Source organism: Trichomonas vaginalis, chromosome VI, assembly GCF_026262505.1.
Source record: "Trichomonas vaginalis G3 chromosome VI, whole genome shotgun sequence".
NCBI classification, from domain to species: Eukaryota; Parabasalia; order Trichomonadida; family Trichomonadidae; genus Trichomonas; species Trichomonas vaginalis.
The window spans coordinates 12,591,018-12,609,882 of NC_067208.1; the positions used below are offsets into that span (position 1 = coordinate 12,591,018).

At 35.4% G+C, this 18,865-nt stretch overlaps 7 protein-coding genes and 1 pseudogene across 8 annotated transcripts, besides 2 other annotated features; 1 reads left to right on the plus strand and 7 right to left on the minus strand.

Moving 5' to 3' along the window:
- The first annotated feature begins 655 nt into the window (after positions 1 to 655).
- Positions 656 to 2,170: a mobile genetic element.
- On the minus strand, positions 908 to 1,882 carry TVAGG3_0853810 (protein of unknown function, DUF4106 family; the record flags this gene model as incomplete). The annotated part of the gene is made up of 1 exon (XM_051249363.1): positions 908 to 1,882. A coding segment is annotated over one exon (975 nt), but the record flags the coding sequence as incomplete, so codon positions are not given.
- A 219-nt stretch (positions 2,171 to 2,389) lies between the features above and the next one.
- On the minus strand, positions 2,390 to 3,173 carry TVAGG3_0853820 (annotated as a pseudogene). Its single transcript has one exon. A coding segment is annotated over exon 1 (784 nt).
- Positions 3,174 to 3,452: 279 nt separating this feature from the next.
- On the minus strand, positions 3,453 to 4,409 carry TVAGG3_0853830 (protein of unknown function, DUF4106 family; the record flags this gene model as incomplete). The annotated part of the gene is made up of 1 exon (XM_051249364.1): positions 3,453 to 4,409. A coding segment is annotated over one exon (957 nt), but the record flags the coding sequence as incomplete, so codon positions are not given.
- Positions 4,410 to 4,473: 64 nt separating this feature from the next.
- TVAGG3_0853840 (protein of unknown function, DUF4106 family) lies at positions 4,474 to 4,800 on the minus strand (the record flags this gene model as incomplete). The annotated part of the gene is made up of 1 exon (XM_051249365.1): positions 4,474 to 4,800. A coding segment is annotated over one exon (327 nt), but the record flags the coding sequence as incomplete, so codon positions are not given.
- Positions 4,801 to 5,384: 584 nt separating this feature from the next.
- Positions 5,385 to 5,646, minus strand: TVAGG3_0853850 (protein of unknown function, DUF4106 family; the record flags this gene model as incomplete). The annotated part of the gene is made up of 1 exon (XM_051249366.1): positions 5,385 to 5,646. A coding segment is annotated over one exon (262 nt), but the record flags the coding sequence as incomplete, so codon positions are not given.
- A 472-nt stretch (positions 5,647 to 6,118) lies between these two features.
- On the plus strand, positions 6,119 to 7,018 carry TVAGG3_0853860 (uncharacterized protein; the record flags this gene model as incomplete). The annotated part of the gene is made up of 1 exon (XM_051249367.1): positions 6,119 to 7,018. The coding sequence occupies one exon, from the start codon at positions 6,119 to 6,121 to the stop codon at positions 7,016 to 7,018; it is 900 nt and encodes a 299-aa protein (XP_051084842.1).
- A 2,327-nt stretch (positions 7,019 to 9,345) lies between these two features.
- Positions 9,346 to 10,423: a mobile genetic element.
- On the minus strand, positions 9,447 to 9,941 carry TVAGG3_0853880 (protein of unknown function, DUF4106 family; the record flags this gene model as incomplete). Its single annotated transcript, XM_051249368.1, has 1 exon — positions 9,447 to 9,941. A coding segment is annotated over one exon (495 nt), but the record flags the coding sequence as incomplete, so codon positions are not given.
- A 7,369-nt stretch (positions 10,424 to 17,792) lies between the features above and the next one.
- On the minus strand, positions 17,793 to 17,996 carry TVAGG3_0853890 (uncharacterized protein; the record flags this gene model as incomplete). Its single annotated transcript, XM_051249369.1, has 1 exon — positions 17,793 to 17,996. The coding sequence occupies one exon, from the start codon at positions 17,994 to 17,996 to the stop codon at positions 17,793 to 17,795; it is 204 nt and encodes a 67-aa protein (XP_051084844.1).
- Positions 17,997 to 18,865: the final 869 nt, after the last annotated feature.

The following is an 18,865-nucleotide window of genomic DNA, read 5'->3' on the forward strand; positions in this document are numbered from 1 at the left end:
CTTCTCCTGAGTTTGAAGTTTGTCTTTCAGTTGTTGGTAGTCGTTTCGAATATCTGCAACAGAACTTAAGTCTCTGTTAACTTCAGGATATGTTGGTTCTTTTACAGGAACAATTGTTATACCATCTTCGTCTTCGTATGGTTTCCCCACTTCAACATCTCTGTCTTTGACATTGACAATAACACTTTGACTGTTTGTTTGGGTTGGTGAATTTAACTTAACATCTGCCACCGCCATTAAACCTTTTGAAACACTTACGCTTCTATTTTTCGGAAATGACATTTTACTTAGAATAAAAAGATGGACGTATTCGGATATCTTATTGAATTGAAGCAGAACAAAGTTTATACTCACAAACAATACAAATACATTGACAGAATAGTTCTTTACACAAACAATGGAAAATGTTATAGAATAGCAGTCTTTGCTGAACCTAAATATTTTCATAAAGCAAAGAAAGTTGGTATAACTGAAATGGTGAAAGTTCTTGAAGCAGACAAAAATATAACTTCAAAACTTACAGATATTACTAAAGGAAAGTTTATAATACAATATTATGTCAAAACTGGCGTACTGTCAATATTTGACGGAGAGAAGTCAGTTCAAGAACAACTTACTGACCTGCTGCCAAAATCTGCTCGATGGAAGCTGTCGTTATGCCAATCTGAGGAGCCCCAGCAGGTTTCATCGAACGAATCTTCAAAAGAGCATCTTCCGTGAAAAGTGCTATTGGTTTTGTAAACTTCTTTGCTCTCAATTCATCTGGACCGTCTCTGTCACCAGTATATTGTATTTGAACTGTACCAACAGTTGAAATACTACCCATAAAGTCTTCTGAGTCAGCAAATGGAATGCCAAGCCAAAAGTTTGAACGGTCTCCATTTGTATATTGAGTTTTTTGACCTCCTGTATGAGTCCATACTTTCACATATGGCATAATAGAACTTTGCATTTCAGGGTTAATAGTTGTTGTGAAGTTGTTGTTAAAGTTCATAGCATCTAATGTCAAGTTGTATGACCTCATATCCTCAACTGTAGAATATTCTTCTCTTGGATAATATTTGCCATCTATGTTTATATGATATTTAATACCAGGGTTGTAGAAACAAGAATAGTCATTTATAGTTCGTCTGAACAGTACAAACATAGTATCTGCATGTTTCATTGCAGTTGTTAAAGCAATATCTGTTCTTGCACCTGCGGCTCCTGGATTTTGGTTTCCAACTTCACCTGCAAAGTCTTTGACAGATATTTGGTGTATAGGGAACATAAGTGGAACTGCAATATATTTGGCAGCTAAAGCATTTGAAATATCTGGGTCCAACATATAGACTGCAAGTCTGCTTTCTATTCTCTTGCATTCAAATTTTTCGCATGTGAACTTAACTGGGTCCCAAGCAGTTCCAGCAGCATTGAAATAATAGTTTACTTCATTGTTGAAGTTTGAGAAACCAAAGTCTAAGTCAACTTTGTCTTTGCAAAATTCGACGAATGACGTTTGATTTGTTCCCTTTACGTCTGTAATAGTGAATGGGTCTTGTGTTGGTGCAATGACTAAGTTATTTTTGCTTGGAGTAAGTTCGATAGAAATTTTTCCTGCCCAGTTTGGCAAGTATCTTAAAAACCTGAAGATGAGGAAAGATGACAAAGGAACTCTAAGTTTCAGTTTTACTTTAGTGGCAGCAGTTCCATCTGAACCAGAAAGGTTAACATAAACTCCTGGAACGTTAGGGTCAAGTCTTCTTATTTTCTCAATAGTTGCATACTGGTCTGTTTGTTCTCTAGCTTGTGGTTGTACTGAGTTTCTCAAAGCGAACCATTCATAGTTTGCCCATGTTACTGTTTGAACTAAGTCAGAGTTAGAATATATCTTATATCCCATGAAAACTTCTGGAGCATATTGGTATCCGACATAGAAAATTCCATTGCAACCTTTCTTGTCAGACAACTTGGAAGAAGGTTTTATTTCAATGTCTTGTTCCACGTATAAGAATGAGTTGTCAATAGAAATAATATGAAACCTGTCGCAAGCAATATCTACTGTTGTTGAAGAACCTTCTCCAAACTCACCTACGTTTCCATAAGAAACAGCAGTTGTATATTCGTAAGTTCCAGGAACTATTTCTGACCTTCTAATGGCATTATCGCATTCGTTATACCATTCGGAAACATTTCCGTTCATGGCATCCAAAACTGTTGGCGTTATATTCTGAGCGGCGTACATTTCATATGGGTAAAAATATAGAATAGTTGGATTTATATGTCATAATAGAACCCACTCGGACCAAGCTTTACTTTCTTCCTGACTGAGTTTTTAACTGAATCTTTAACTCTTCTTTTTCCTTCATTGCCACTACTTTCACTAGATGAAGTTACTTCTTCACTACTTTCACTTTGTTCTACTCTTCTTCTTTGGTGTCGCTTTTGGTAACTTGCCCTCTGCTTCAAGTTGTAGCATCTTTGCCTCATGTTCACCTAGTATGTTGTAAATTTCCCATGTCCTTTTTGCCTTTGGGCTCTGGTCGCCCATCTCAGGTAACCTATATCCTAGAAAGATTTTGTCATAGTTTGTATTTGAGTCTTCGCTTATTGTTTGCATGACTCTTTCCTGAGTTTCCGGTTCAAGCTCTTCAAACAGAGCTTGTCCATATGGAATAAGCTCGTTTCCAAATATATGTTTTTGTAGCCATTCTGGTTTTCTTTCCATGTAACCAATAATATCTTTTGTGAATGGGAAAGCTTTTACCCAACGTTTCAGTCTTGCGTCATTTATTTCTGTAGTTGGTTTTATTTTGTCATGGAACATGTTTTTCAATACTAACATTTCATTTGGTACTGTCCATTTGAGTTTTCTTAAATATTCATCCCTTCTCATTTCATTGTCTGCAAAGTAAGTTTTTATGACATTTTGCAAACTTTCGTTTGCAAGGTCATGTACAATAGGTTCTCTTCCTTCTCTCTCCCTAACTTTCTTTCTAAACTCTTCACCAAATATACCATCTCTATGGTTCTGTGTAGTTCTTTGAGATAAATGTTCTAGAACGTCAGGTGTTATATTTCCCTCAGCCATGTTCATTTCATACTGGTCCAAAATATCTGCATCTTTCATATCTTTCAATGGCATTAAAGCCGCGCTGAAAATACCCTATATCTGGTTCACCATTCACTTCCATTGCGTCTACAACTTCTTGGAATTGAGGTTGTAAGTTTATGAACCACCTATCCGGATTAGCTTTATGACCCCATTTCATTGTAGTTCCATAGTCTGCAGAAACAAAAGTAGGTTTGTTTCCATATTGGTTAGGTTCTGAATGAACTTTAAACAATGTTTCATTTCTATATGTTTTGTTGAAATTTAACCTTTTATTTTCACCGAGTTCAGCCAAAGATTGAACGTTATATGGTCGTAAGTAAAAAGGATTATTGTATTTGCGTACATTTTCTTTCAGTACTTCCATTCTATGCTGAATATTTTCATCTGATGTTGGAGTCTTTTGTATGTCGGTGAACATTTTTCGATATTCTTCTACTATGTCAGCCGAATTTTTCTTAGACTCTTGGAAAGATTCCATATTCACCTCATACTCTTGTTGAGGGTCAAGATTTTTCGGCTGTTCCAAATCTTCATCTAGTTCTGTGAAGTTAGTTTCCAAAGGAGGGACTTGTTCGTTTCCTTCAGGCTCTTCTAGCTGTTGTTGCTGAACTATTTCTTCCATGTCTGGTTGTATCTGAACTTCTTCCTGTGGAGTTTCTTGTACCTCATCTGCTGGCATTTCATATATTCCGAGACCGTTTTTAACAAGTTCCCTATCTAAGTCATCCGGACTCATAAACCTTTCTTCTTTCGTTCCGTCTCTATTTTTTACGCGTTTCATGAAGAGAGTTGAATTATCATTTAGCTCTGACATCAAATATCTCGGAGTAAATTCATTCATGTCATTTGGATGATATGCTATTAAATCATATCCCTTAGCGAGCTTGTATTTTCCAGGTTTGAGATTATATCCGATTTGATGCTCAACCATAAAGCTAAATAGGTTCGGGTCAGTATTTCCTTCCTTGAACTTTCTAATAGCTTCTTTATATCTGTCACTAAAGTCAAGAGTATCTGGGTAACCATAATCTTCCTTAAGCATTTTTAAGAATTCTTGGTTTCCTTTTTCTCTACTTCTTTTATGTCCTTGCTCTGTTTGTGGTTGTTGTTGTGCAGGGTTTTGAACTGTTGGTTTGCTGTGCTGGTTGTGGAGGTGGTTGTTGTGCTGGTTTTGGTTGTGGTGCAGGTGCTGGATTTTGAACTGTTGGTTGTTGTGCAGGGTTTTGAACTGTTGGTTTTGGTTGTTGTTGTGGTGCTGGATTTTGAACTGTTGGTTGTTGTGTTGGTTTTGGTGCATGCCTGTGTCTGTGTCCATGTGACGATGTAAATGTTTTAGGTAGTCCTGGTGCAGGTGCTTCTCTTGGAGGGTTTGGTGGTATATAAGTTCCACCAGCTGGCACATATGTTCCATCTGCAGCATAATGTCCTACCTGACTTTTCGTTTTTAAGAAAGCATTTACTAGGTCTGTTTTGGTCTGTTGTAACTCTTTTTCTTGACTTTCCACAACAGTTGCTCTAACGGCGTCATAGGCACTTTGAACTGCCTGTCTCGTTGCTGCATCTGTTATTTTCGTCATATTTTGTGCTACTTCTCTTAACTCTTTGTCGAAACCTTCAGACTTCAGTTTCTTTCCAGATGAGAAGTCGTTCACTAGTTTCACCTTACTATGAAGAGCTTCGAAGGCATTCTTAAAGTCAGCATTCATTAAAGCTTCATTTGAACTGTCTTCATCCGCTTGTATTTTTGTCCTTATTGACCCTATAAGTTGGGCTGCTTTAGCGTTGGCTTGGGCATCTAACCAGTCATTATTAGCTTTTATATATTCTGCGCTTTTCATTGCCTTTTGCATGGCTGCGTCGTTATTTTTACTTTCTTGTGCTAAGTTTTCATACTGTACGGTTTGGTTTTGCAACTGTAAAAGTTTTTCTGCCTTTACATTTGCTTCAACTTCTTTTTTATACTCATCGCTATCCATATATGTCTTCATGGCTTTTTGTTTTATCTCTTCATCTTTCAGTACTTTATATTGAGTAGTATGGTTTTTCAAATTTATAACATCTTGTTCCATTTTTGCTACTTCTGCTGCTTTTTCTGACACTTTTTTCGCATATTCCTCTGTACTTAGTTCTTTCAGTTGTTCTTCTTTCTTCTTTTTCTCTACGTTTAACTCATTTAGTTTCTTTGTCTGTCTGTCATATTCTAGTTTCTTTTCGTTTTCACTTATTTGTTTCTGTATGTCTATGTTTGACTTTTTGACATCTGTTATTTGATTTTTGAGTGAACTCAAATTCATTTGACTTTGAGGGTTATAAGCTGTTCCGTCTGCAGCTCCACCATAGCCTGCCATTTTCGCTAAAAGTGCCGCTCTTAAACCTCCACTCTGTGCACCAATAACTCGGTTTAAAAGCATAGGGTTGCTTGACATTTGTTGCAACATAGTGGGGTCATTCATCATTTGTTGTTGCAACTGTTGTTGTGGTGTCAGTTTTACTATTGGATGTTTCAATGCTCCCTTCCTCTTACGTATATTCTTACGTAGCTTACGTGGCATTTTAAGTGAAGTTAAAAAGCGGTTTTTGACAGATGTTTATATGACACTTTTTGTTCAGCACAAAAAACTACTCGGTCAAAGTGTTGTCAGTTTTGTAAAATAACCGTCCTATCTCATTCTATAATGGAGAAAAGGCTTCTCAAAGTATACTTCCTTGGAATGCCTGTAACTTTTCCTGTAGCGACGATAGACCCTTACTTGTCCGGACAAAGTTATACTATTTTGAGTGCTCTACAAAAAAGTCAACGGCGACGACTCTCAAAAACCGTTGTGTAAAAAGTTTTACCGTTGGACAAAAAAGTATATATAGAAAACAAAAAACGTTTATAGTTCATTCAATATTTGAGATAAACCGTTTTTCTAACGGTAACTATTAAATAAAATAAAAAAATAGAGGGGGTTACCGTTGACGAAAACGGTTTATCTCAAATATTTAAATATCTGTCTTTTTTGGTCAGTTCATTTTTATCTAATGGAAGCCAACGCTGTTAACCACAATTCAAACATTAACAATTCTCAACCGCTAACCAAAGCCAAAGCTCCACAACCTCCAAGAACTGGCACAGCGGTTAGAATAACCACCAAAAAGTCTAACAGCGAATTAAGAGAAATTCTTCAACAAATTTGCTCTAAATATCTCAAAGACGCCGAAGAAAACACACAACCAGACGCTACATACAATACTCAGTTCTGTGAAGTTCTGAACAAAGCAATTACTAGTTCAATTGAACTTACTAAGACAATTCCAAGTCCAATTGAGCTTAGCGATGTCTTAGTTCAGTATTTTCCAACATTTACTAAGCTTATAATGTTGAGAACTTTATACCAAGTTCGTCAAAATCTTCCTCGTTACATCCAACGGTCATTCGACAAGAGAATTGCCGAATTCCAAGTCTTTAGTTACGGATATGACGAAGATGAATACGTTGACGAGTTCGGAGACAACCGTACAAAATGGTTTGAATATTATACGACAACACAATTTGAATTCGACTTTCTCGAATTCAACGCAGCAACCATTCATATCATTGCTCTTTACCTTTCCGAACAACAACAAGACCTCGCAGATGGAGATGTTGTTACTGTCGTCATGAAAACTCCTGAACAATTCGGAAAAAAGAAGTCTCTAATTGCCAAATTCGTTCCAGGACATCAGCTTTTCCAACGCACAGAAGTCTTCTGTATTCCTGGAACTAAGTTCTTTGTCAGGAGCGAACTCAAAGAAAGATATAATGTGTCATTCAATTACACATTATATAATGTTTTCGACCCAGAAGAAGGCTTCTTCCCAGAAGCAATGGAGGAGGAAGAAGAGGAGGAAATACAAGACTCTATCCAAGAAGAGTCCTCCGAATTCACACCAGAAGACTAACAATTTTCCGAATAAAAACTTCATTTATACTAAACATCTTCGGGGCTAGAGGGCGCAACGCGCCTGGAAGCCCCACTTACCTGACCTAAATATTGAAGATATACATATTGTTATATTGTTTTGTAAAAGAATTTATAGAACTTTTTAAAAAACTGTTTTTGCAAAAATCTCGGGAACATAATCCCCTCAATTTTATTTGAGAAATTCGTAAACTATTCAAAATTGAGAGCCATGTTCCCGAGATTATTGCATTACTATATTTTTGTATGTAGATTATGTTTTATAATTTAATCAGAATTAAGTAGCAATTGTACAATTGGCCAAACAAGATATATCGTCGTTCTTAAAACTTCATCAAATTGTTAAAAAAGTTAGAAGTAATGGATTAATGCTTGCTATACTCAATTTATGTTTTAATTTTTTTTATCAAATGTAACATTGACAGCTACACAGAACTTCAACAATCATTTTCTTATTTATTGTAATATCGATAACTTAATAGAGACTGGTATGAAATTGCATAGTAAGTATATTCAAAATATGCTTTACACATTTTGATTTTTTTATTTCATTGCGCCATATGAATAATGCGTCTATTTTAAAGATATTACAAATTGTCAACTATTGGATTACGAGTCGATTTTGAATTTATTCAAAAAATTGAATATAAATCGACTTTAAATAGATTATTTTCAAAATTAATTTTAATATTCTTATTATTTATATACGTTCCAATTTCCAGTTTCTAATACTTTCAAACATTTTTCTATATGGAATAATGCATCGTTCACATTAATTGGTGAACCATATTCTAAATGATGAGCAGAGATTGAATCATATTGTAACTCAAATAATTTACAACTTAAACAGAAACCTGCCAGAGAATTTTCAGGGAAATTCGCTGTAACGCATATAACAACAGTATTGTCGGCCATAAAAATGCATTTACAAATGTTTGAACCTACAGGAGAGAAAAGAAACTTAATCTTTTTGAAATCCCTGGCGCATTCAATAAGATTTGTATGATTATCTGGAATAAATTTCCAATCAATTGTTGGGAACTTTGCTTTTGCTGAATTTATTACTTCATCAAGATTATGAATATGCCTTCTCTTGCCTTTAGGCCTGTTTGTAAAGCAGTATTCAGATGGTGTAATTTTATCTAATTCGAATTTTTCATGCAAGAACCGTTTAAATCTGTAAGTGTTTGGCCCCCATTGACTGATGTAAAAGGTTCTATTTGCAAAACAATGGAGTATATCAGCCGAAATATATTCACCTTTATTTTTTGGTAAATATATTCTTCGATCTGGTAAAAAGCCTAGAAGATCCAGGAGTGTATTATAGAGAAATGGCATTGAGAATACAATAATATGTGATCTCCTTCTAATTTCTTCAGGAATTAAAAATAGTGGAGTGAAAAAATCTTCAAATGAATGGCCAAAATTATATGTTGCCCATAAATATCCTGTAACAATAACCTCGCGGTAATGGCCTACAACACTTGCATTTGTAGCGTTCCTTTCAAAATCTGTTGGTTGGAAAATGGTGTTTTCATCAAGACCTACAGCACCATTAAAGCTAACATATGCTCTTTCAAGTCTATAGTGTGTAGTCTGAAGTGTCTTGTAATAAAAGTTGTAGTCGTGTGTTTCTTTCGGTTTTCTATATGAGAAATGGTATTGCGTAGGATCTTCTATTGTTTCATTTATATATCGTAATACTGGCCAATTTTTTTCTAGAGGCACATCAATTTTGCGCTTAACTTTAAAGAATGATGCCGGTGTCCAATCCGGAGTTTCATATCCGAATAAAGCAAATTCTGGATTATAAGAATAAATTTCTAGGGCTACAAGAAATGAACAACTTACTAGTAATGAGAAAAGATCGCAAATAAACATACTCTGACACTCTAATATTAATTTCTGAATCGGTTTTACATCATTGAGCAATAATTATTAAATCTTGAAAATTAAGGCTGTATATGTAAGATTCCTAAAGGGATCAAAACTCTGACATAGAAAAAATTATATTTTTGAGATACAAATGGGTCGGTTTGATCATTGAATTAAATTCAATTTTTATATCACCTCAATCAATTATTTGTCTGCTGATAGAGTTGTTAGATTCCCGACGATAGGTGTCTTGGAAGATTTGCCTGGTGTCATCATAGTGTCTTTAAATCAAAAATTTTATTTTGGAGTTAGTTTTATTGATTTTTCAATAAAAAACATTTCTAAAACAAGAAAATAAAACGATAAAATATTTATATTTTATATAAGGATCTTATATATTTAAAATAAATATCATTTTATTTTTTTCATTGGTGTCTGTCAAACTTACCTGCCATGGACTCTTTCATAAGTTCCATGAAATCGTCTTCGGACAATCTGGGGAAAAGTATTATGTCAGTAAGTATTCTTTTAACATCCTTACTTAAACTCTTTGCTGTCTGTACACAAATGACAACTGAGATGTTAAAGTGTCTGAGCTTCTTAAGAATTCGACACATATCTTGTTCTCTGTTCTTTAACAAAGGATGAGAGGCGAAATCATCTAAGATAAGAAGACATCTATGAGGGTAAGTCTTCCAATCGTAAGATTGCAATTTCTTCGAAATGTATTCTATCTCTTTCTGTTTGTTTCTGAAGTGGTGTTTGTCTAATATTCTCTGCATTTCCTCATTAGGTTCTTTAAACTTCGAATTTATATACTCATTTATAGCATTATACTTCAAAACTCTTCTTTGGTACTTCTTTATCCAATCTAACAACTCAGTATCCTTTATACATACTAACTTAGACTTCTTTATAATATCTTTGAACGAATTGACGGTTTGGTCAAATTGACCAGAAGTACTACAAATAACAACTAACTCATAAAATGGGTTCTTCTCATCTAGTTCTTGTTGTTGTGCAGCCATTTTAAGATAAGTGAAAGTCTTACCCGACCCAGGTGGTGCAATTAGACCTGTTATACCATTCTGAGCAAATAAGAACTTTTCATGTATAGGCTTTATCTGAGCATTTTCTAACTTCCTCTTGTTCTTGTTTAAAACATTCTCAAATTTCTTGTCAATGTCAGCAAACTTTTTTCTAACATATTTTTAGAAAAATTAAAATTTTTATCTTTTAGAAAATGTCTAGCGATTTCGCTATCTATATTCGAGACAAGCTTTTCGACAGCAAAACATCTGTAGACCATAAAACCTTACATAATGTAAACAAGAAAGGTGAATTTGTTCTAAAGTTCTGTTTCTGGGAATATGACAAGAACCATAAAACATTACAAAGAGCAGTCTTAAAATTTGTCAATGACAGACTTGTTGACAGAGATGACGCCGATTGGAAAGATGAAGTCCAACAAAAGTTCTTAGAATGCAAAGAAGACACATGCGCTGTTCTTGAAGATGAAATAGAAAACAGAATAGAAGAGCTATTAAAGGACAAAGAACTTTTACATAGATATGGTTCTGAGAAATTTGACATATCTCCACCAGAGAAGAAGAAGAAAGAAAAGAAAGAAAAGAAAGTAGAAGAAGAGAAGAAAGAACCAGAGCCAATTCCACCGAAGAAGAAATTTGACATGTAAAAATAAAATTTTATTTTTAGAACATTTCTGGGTCAATGTCAATGTTCTCTTCCTCTTTAGGAGTAAACACTGGCTTAGACTCTAATAGCTTTTTACCCAATTTACCTTGAACTTCTACAACTTTAGACTCATAATATTCATAGTCGTCTGTCTTCTTTGGTTCATAAGGTATAACAAGTTTGTATGCTTTGCCTTCTTTAAGGTTTGAGAACCTTCTGTCAAAACTTTCTTTGACTGCTAACAAACCTTCTATGTCTAAGTCTTCAAATTTCGCACCATTTTAGTCACAATAGCAAACTTAACTGGTTCGATGTTCCAAACTTTGCTGAATGAAGACTTTTCAAAATGGTAGAAATAAACATTCAAATATGTGAATGGGTCTAGTTCTTCTTTAACTCCTGAATGTACTTGTTTACTGAAAATCTATTTCGTCATCTTTTTCTATCGGATAAAAAAATATTTTTTAAAATTTACTCAGAAAAATTTCTTTGTATAGTACAACATTCTGAACATCTAAAAGACTTTTGACATTTGCCAAGATGTTCGTTTAGACGCGGCCATAATAACCATACTCTTGAAACATATTGTTTTTTAATACGAATCGTACAATGACACCTTTCATCTAAATGACACAAAAGTCCAGTTTTCATCTACGAACAGTTCATGAAAACACTCTTTGTTTGCCTTCTAACAATGTTTGGCCTCTCTTCGGTATGTGGAATTTGTCTTGATTGAAACTTAGAAATATCTAATGTCATGAAAATATGAGAACAATGGGTTGTTAAAAAAAGTCCAGAATGTCCAAACATTCTGACAAAAGGCGTCCAAAAATATTTCAGTATCTTTGCATATGAGCCTTCTTGACGTTCTGACAACTACATAATCTTCTGTCAGAACTTTCTAAAACTGCATCGGAACAGCAATTGTTTGAAACGCAATACATAATGAAGTTTGCAACATTTTTCACAACCTTTGGTCTTTATACTTTCTTCAAACAACGTCCAACTTTGTCCTGTATAAGCTCTCAAAGCATTCTGAGTTCAAAACTTTTGTTGTATCTATACTTTTGGAAGTTTCATTGCAAAACTATAAGTTTCATATTCCTCCTATTGAGGAGTTTAAAACTTGCCCAACAGATTTTTCTAGTTTGTCAAATATTCGGATCATCTCTCTCAACAACAACAACGGGGGGGGGGGGCGGGGGGGGGGGGGGGGAGGGGGGGGGGGGGGGGGGGGTGGGGGGGGGGGGGGGGGGGGGGGGGGGGGGGGGGGGGGGGGGGGGGGGGGGGGGGGGGGGGGGGGGGGGGGGGGGGGGGGGGGGGGGGGGGGGGGGGGGGGGGGGGGGGGGGGGGGGGGGGGGGGGGGGGGGGGGGGGGGGGGGGGGGGGGGGGGGGGGGGTGGGGGGGGGGGGGGGGGGGGGGGGGGGGGGTGGGGGGGGGGGGGGGGGGGGGGGGGGGGGGGGGGGGGGGGGGGGGGGGGGGGGGGGGGGTGGGGGGGGGGGGGGGGGGGGGGGGGGGGGGGGGGGGGGGGGGGGGGGGGGGGGGGGGGGGGGGGGGGGGGGGGGGGGGGGGGGGGGGGGGGGGGGGGGGGGGGGGGGGGGGGGGGGGGGGGGGGTGGGGGGGGGGGGGGGGGAGGAGGAAAAAGAGAGAGATATCCCGAATATGACAAAACTTAAAGAAAACACCTGTGGCAAAGGTTTACTCCTCAATAGAGAATATGAAAACTTATAAGTTTGCAATGAACTTCAAAGTCCAAGATACAACAAAAGTTTTTGAAACTCAGATGCTTTGAAGAGTCCTTATAACAGGACAAAGTTGGAGTTGTTGAAAGAAAAGTATAAAAGACCAAGAGTTGTGAAAATGTGCCCAAACTATCATTATGGTTTTCAACAATGCCTGTTCCGATCAGTTAGAAAGTTCTGACAGAAGATATGTAGTTGTCAAGAACGTCAAGAAGTCTTCATATGCAAATACTGAAATATTTTTGACGCTTTGTCAGATATGTTTTGACATCTGACTTTTACAACCAACTTTGTTCTCATATTTCATGACATTAGATATTTCCTAAGTTCAATCCAAGACAAATTCCCACATACCGAAGAGAGACAAACATTGTTAGAAGCAAACAAGAGTGTTTTATGACTGTTGTAGATGATAACCTGAACTTTGTGTCATTAGATGAAAGGTCCATTGTAACGATTCGTAATAAAACAATATTGTCAGAAGAATTTGTTATATGCCAGCGTCTAAACGAACCATTCCCTGCAAATGTCCAAATCTTTTTAGATGTTCAGATGGTGTATATACAAAGAAAATTTTTTCTGAGTAATTTTTAAAAAAAAAAATATTTTTTAATCCGATAGAAAAGATGACGTAAAATAGATTTCAGTAAACAAGTACATGTCAGAGTTAAAAGAAGAACTAGAACCGCATTCCACATATTTAATGTTTATTTCTTACCATTTGAAAAGTCCTTCATTCAGCAAAGTTTGGAACATCGAACCAGTTTAAGTTTGCTATTGTGACTAAAATGGTGCGAAAATTTGAAAAAGACTTAGACATAGAAGGTTTGTTAACAGTCAAAGAAAGTTTTTGACAGAAGGGTTCTCAAAACCTTAAGAAGGCAAAGCATAACAAAACTTGTTATACCCTTATGAACCAAAGAAGGACAGACGACAGTATGGAATTATGTAGTTCTAGAAGTTCGTGAAGTTCAAGGGTAAATTGGGCTAAACAAGCCTATTAGAGTCTAACAGCCAGTGTTTTACTCTAAAGAGAAAGAGAACAATTGGACCATTGGGACGCCCCAGAAATGTTTCCTAAAAAAATTTTATTTTTACATGTCAAATTTCTTCTTCGGTGGAAATTGGCTCTGGTTCTTTCTCTCTTTCTTCTACTTTCTTTTCTTTCTTTTCTTTCTTCTTCTTCTCTGGTGGAGAATATGTCAAATTTCTCAGAACCATATCTATGTAAAAGTTCTTTGTCCTTTAATAGCTCTTCTTATTCTGTTTTCTATTTCATCTCAAGAACAGCGCATGTGTCTTTTTGCAATTCTAAGAACTTTGTTGGACTTCATCTTCCAATCGCCGTCATCTCTGTCAACAAGTCTGTCCATTGACAAATTTTAAGACTGCTCTTTGTAATGTTTTATGGTTCTTGTCATATTCCCAGAAACAGAAACTTTAGAAAATTCACCTTTCTTGTTTACATTATGTAAGGTTTTATGGTCTACAGATGTTTTGCTGTCGAAAAGCTATGTCTCGAAATATAGATAGCGAAATCGCTAGACATTTTCTAAAAGATAAAAATTTTAATTTTTCTAAAAATATTTTAGAAAAAAGTTTGCTGACATTGACAAAGAATTTGAGAAGTTTTAAAACAAGAACAAGAGGAAAGTTAGAAAATGCTCAGATAAAGCCTATACATGAAAGAGTTCTTATTTGCCTCAGAATGGTATAACAGGTCTAATTGCACCACCTGGGTCGGGTAAGAACTTTTCACTTATCTTAAAATGGGCTGCACAACAACAAGAACTAGATGAGAAGAAACCCATTTTATGGTTAGTTGTTATTTGTAGTACTTCTGGTCCAATTTGACCAAACCGTCAATTCGTTCAAAGATTTTATAAAAGAAGTCTAAGTTAGTATGTATAAAGGATAGCTGAGTTGTTAGATTGGAAATAAGAAGTACCAAAGAAGAGTTTTGATAGTAATAATGCTATAAATGAGTATATATAAATTTCGAAGTTTAAAGAACCTAATGAGGAAATGCAGAGAATATTAGACAAACACCAACTTCAGAAACAAACAGAAAAGAATAGAATACATTTCGAAGAAATTGCAATCTTACGAATTGGAAGACTTACCCTCATAGATGTCTCTTATCTTAGATAATTTCGCCTCTCATCCTTTTTAAAAGAACAGAGAACATGATATGTGTCGAATTCTAAGAAGCTCAGACACTTTAACATCTCAGTTGTCATTGTGTACAGACAGCAAAGAGTTTAAGTAAGAATGTTAAAAGAAATACTTACTGACATAATACTTTTCCCCAGATTGTCCGAAGACGATTTCATGGAACTTATGAAAGAGTCCATGGCAGGTTAAAAAGTTTTGACAGACACCAATGAAAAAAATAAATATGATATTTATTTTAAATATATAAGATCCTTATATAAAATATAAATATTTATCGTTTTATTTTCTGTTTTAGAAATTTTTTTATTGAAAATCAATAAAACTAACTCCAAAATAAATTTTTGATTTAAAGACACTATGATGAACACAGGCAAATCTTCCAAGACACCTATCGCGGAATCTAACAACTCTATCAGCAGACAAATAATTGATTTGAGTGATATAAAAATTGAAATTTAATTCAATGAGATCAAACCGACCAATTTGTATCTCAAAAATATAATTTTTTCTATGTCAGAGTTTTGATCCCTTTAGGAATCTTACATATACAGCCTTAATTTTCAAGATTTAATAATTATTGCTCAATGATGTAAAACCGATTCAGAAATTAATATTAGAGTGTCAGAGTATGTTTATTTGCATCTTTTCTCATTACTAAGTAAGTGTTCATTTCTTGTAGCCCTAAATTTAATTCTTATAATCCAGAATTTGCTTTATTCGATATGAATCGGGTTGGACACCGGGTCATTCTTTAAAGTTAAGCGCAAAATTGATGTGCCTCTAGAAAAAAATTGCCAGTATTACGATATATAAATGAAACAATAGAAGATCCTACGCAATACCATTTCTCATATAGAAACCGAAAGAAACACACGACTACAAACTTTATTACAAGACACTTCAGACTACAACTATAACCTTGAAATGAGCATATGTTAGCTTTAATGGTGCTTGTAGGTCCTGATGAAAACACCATTTTCCAACCAACAGATTTTGAAAGAACGCTACAAATGCAAGTGTTGTAGGCATTACCGCGAGGTTATTGTTACAGGATATTTATGGGCAACATATAATTTTGGCCATTCATTTGAAGATTTTTTCAACTCACTATTTTTAATTCCTGAAAGAAAATAGAAGGAGATCACATATTATTGTATTCTCAATGCCATTTTCTCTATAATACACTCCTGATCTTCTAGGCTTTTTACCAGATCGAAGAATATATTTACCAAAAATATAAAGTGAATATATTTCGGCTGATATACTCCATTGTTTTGCAAAATAGAACCTTTTACATCAGTCAATGGGGGCCAAACACTTACAGATTTAAACGGTTCTTGCATGAAAAATTCGAATTAGATAAAATTACACAATCTGAATACTGCTTTACAAACAGGCCTAAAGGAAGAGAAGCATTTCAATAATCTGAATGAAGTAATAAATTCAGCAAAAGCAAAGTTCCCAACAATTGATTGGAAATTTATTCCAGATAATCATACAAATCTTATTGAAGCGCCAAGGGATTTCAAAAAAGATTAAGTTTCTTTTCTCTCCTGTAGGTTCAAACATTTGTAAATGCATTTTTAATGGCCGACAATACTGTTGTTATATGCGTTACAGCGAATTTCCCTGAAAATTCTCTGGCAGGTTTTCTGTTTTAAGTTGTAAATTATTTGAGTTACAATAGATTACATCTCTGCTCATCTATTTAGAATATGGTTCACCAATTATATGTGAACGATGCATTACATATATAGAAAAATGGTTTGAACAGTATTAGAAAACTGGAAATTGGAACGACATAATAAATATAAGAAGAATATTAAAATTATTTTGAATAACTCTATTTAAAGTCAGTGTAATATTCAAAATTATGAAGATCAAATCGACTCGTAATCCAATATGTTGACAATTGTAATATCTTTAAAATAGACGCATTATTCATATGGCGCAATGAAATAAAAAAATCAAAAATGTGTAAAGCATATTTTTGAATATACATTACTATGCAAATTCAATACCAGTCTCTATTAAGTTATCGTATATTACAATAAATAAGAAAATGATTGTTGAAGTTCTGTGTAGCTGTCAATGTTACATTTGATAAAAAAAAAAATTAAAACATAAATTGAGTATAGCAAGCATTAAATCCATTACTTCTTAACTTTTTAACAATTTTGATGAAGTTTTAAGAACGACGATATATCTTGTTTGGCCAATTGTACAATTGCTACTTAATTCTGATTAAATTATAAAAACATTAATCTACATACAAAAATATAGTAATCGCAATAATCTCGGGAACATGGCTCCTCATTTTTGAATAGTTTACGAATTTCTCAATAAAATTGAGGGGATTATGTTCCCGAGATTTTTGCAAAAACAGTTTTTTAAAAAAGTTCTATAAATTCTTTTACAAAACAAATAACAATATGTAATATCTTCAATATTTAGGTCAGGTAAGTGGGGCTTCCAGGCGCGTTGCGCCTCTAGCCCCGAAGATGTTTTAGTAATAAATGAAGTTTTTTATTCCGGAAAATTGTTAAGTCTTCTGGTGTGAATTCGGAGGACTCTTCTTGGATAGAGTCTTGTATTTCCTCTTCTTCTTCCTCTCCATTGCTTCTGGGAAAGAAGCCTTCTTCTGGGTCGAAAAACAATTATATAATGTTGTAATTGATGAACAAATATATCTTTTCTTTGAGTTCGCTCCTGACTAAAGAACTTAGTTCCAGGAATACAGAAGACTTCTGTGCGTTGGAAAAGCTGATGTCCTGGACGAATTTGGCAATTAGAGACTTCTTTTTTCCGAAATTGTTCAGGAGTTTTCATGACGACAGTAACAACATCTCCATCTGCGAGGTCTTGTTGTTGTTCGGAAAGGTAAGAAGCAATGATATGAATGGTTGCTGCGTTGATTCGAGAAAAGTCGAATTCAAATTGTGTTGTCGTATAATTATCAAACCATTTTGGTACGGTTGTCTCGCAAACTCGTCAACCGTATTCATCTTCGCCATATCCGTAACTAAAGACTTGGAATTCGGCAATTCTCTGTCGAATGACCGTGGATGTAACGAGGAAGATTTTGACGACTTGGGTATAAAGTTCTGCAACCATTATAAGCTTACTGTAAATTGTTGGAAAATACTGAACTAAGACATTCGGCTAAGCTCAAAATGGACTTGATTGTTCTTAAGTAAGTTCAATTGAACTAGTAATTGCCCTTTGTCAGAAACTTCACAGAACTGAGTATTGTATGTAGCGTCTCGGTTAGTGTGTTTTCTTCGGCGTCTTGAGATATTTAGAGCAAATTTGTTGCAAGAATTTCCTCTTAATTCGCTGCTTAGACTTTTGGTGGTTTATTCTAACGCCTGTGCCAGTTCTTGGAGGTTGTGGAGCTTGTGCGCTTTGTATTAGCCGCGTTGAGAATTGTGTAATGTTTGAATTGGTGGTTAAACAGCGTTGGGCTCCCATTAGATAATAAATGAACTGACAAAAAGACAGATATTTAAATATTTGATCACGCCATAGGATTAAAAGAAGAAAACAGCATTACTGACGTCAAAAATAAGCGGGTTAAACAACACACTTTTCCGTCACGTACCCCTATTTTTTATTTTTATTTTAAATAGCTTGACGCTTAGAAAAACGGATTATATCTCAAATATTGAAAATGAACTATAAACGTTTTTTGTTTGTCTAGTACATATACTTTTTGTCCAACGTGTAAACTTTTTTTACACAAAAAACGGTTTTTGAGAGTCGTCGCCGGTTTGAAGGCTTTTGTTTGTAGAGCACTCAAAATTAGTATAACTTGTTGTCCGGACAAGTATAGGGTTTCATTCGTCGCTACAGGAAAAGCTTACAGGCATTCCAAGGGAAAGTATACTTTGAGAAGCCTTTTTCTCCATTATAGAATGAGATTACACGGACGTTATTTTACAAAACTGACAAACACTTTGACCGGAGTACGTTTTTGTTGGCTGAAACAAAAAGTGTCATATAAACATCTGTCAAAAAACCGCTTTTTAACTTCACATTAAAATGCACGGTAAAGCTACGTAAGAATATTTACGTAAGAGGAAGGGAGCATTGAAAACATCAATACTAAAACTGACACACAACAAACAGTTGCAACAACAAATGATGAATGACCCCACTATGTTCAACAAATGTCAAGCAACCTCTATGCCTTTTAAACCGAGTTATTGGTGATCAAGAGTGGAGGTTTAAGAGCGCAAAACTTTTTAAGGCGGAAAATGGGCAGGCTATGGGGTTTGGGAGCTTGCCAGATCCCGGGAAACCAGCTTAAATTACCCTCAGAGTGCTTCACAATGACATTT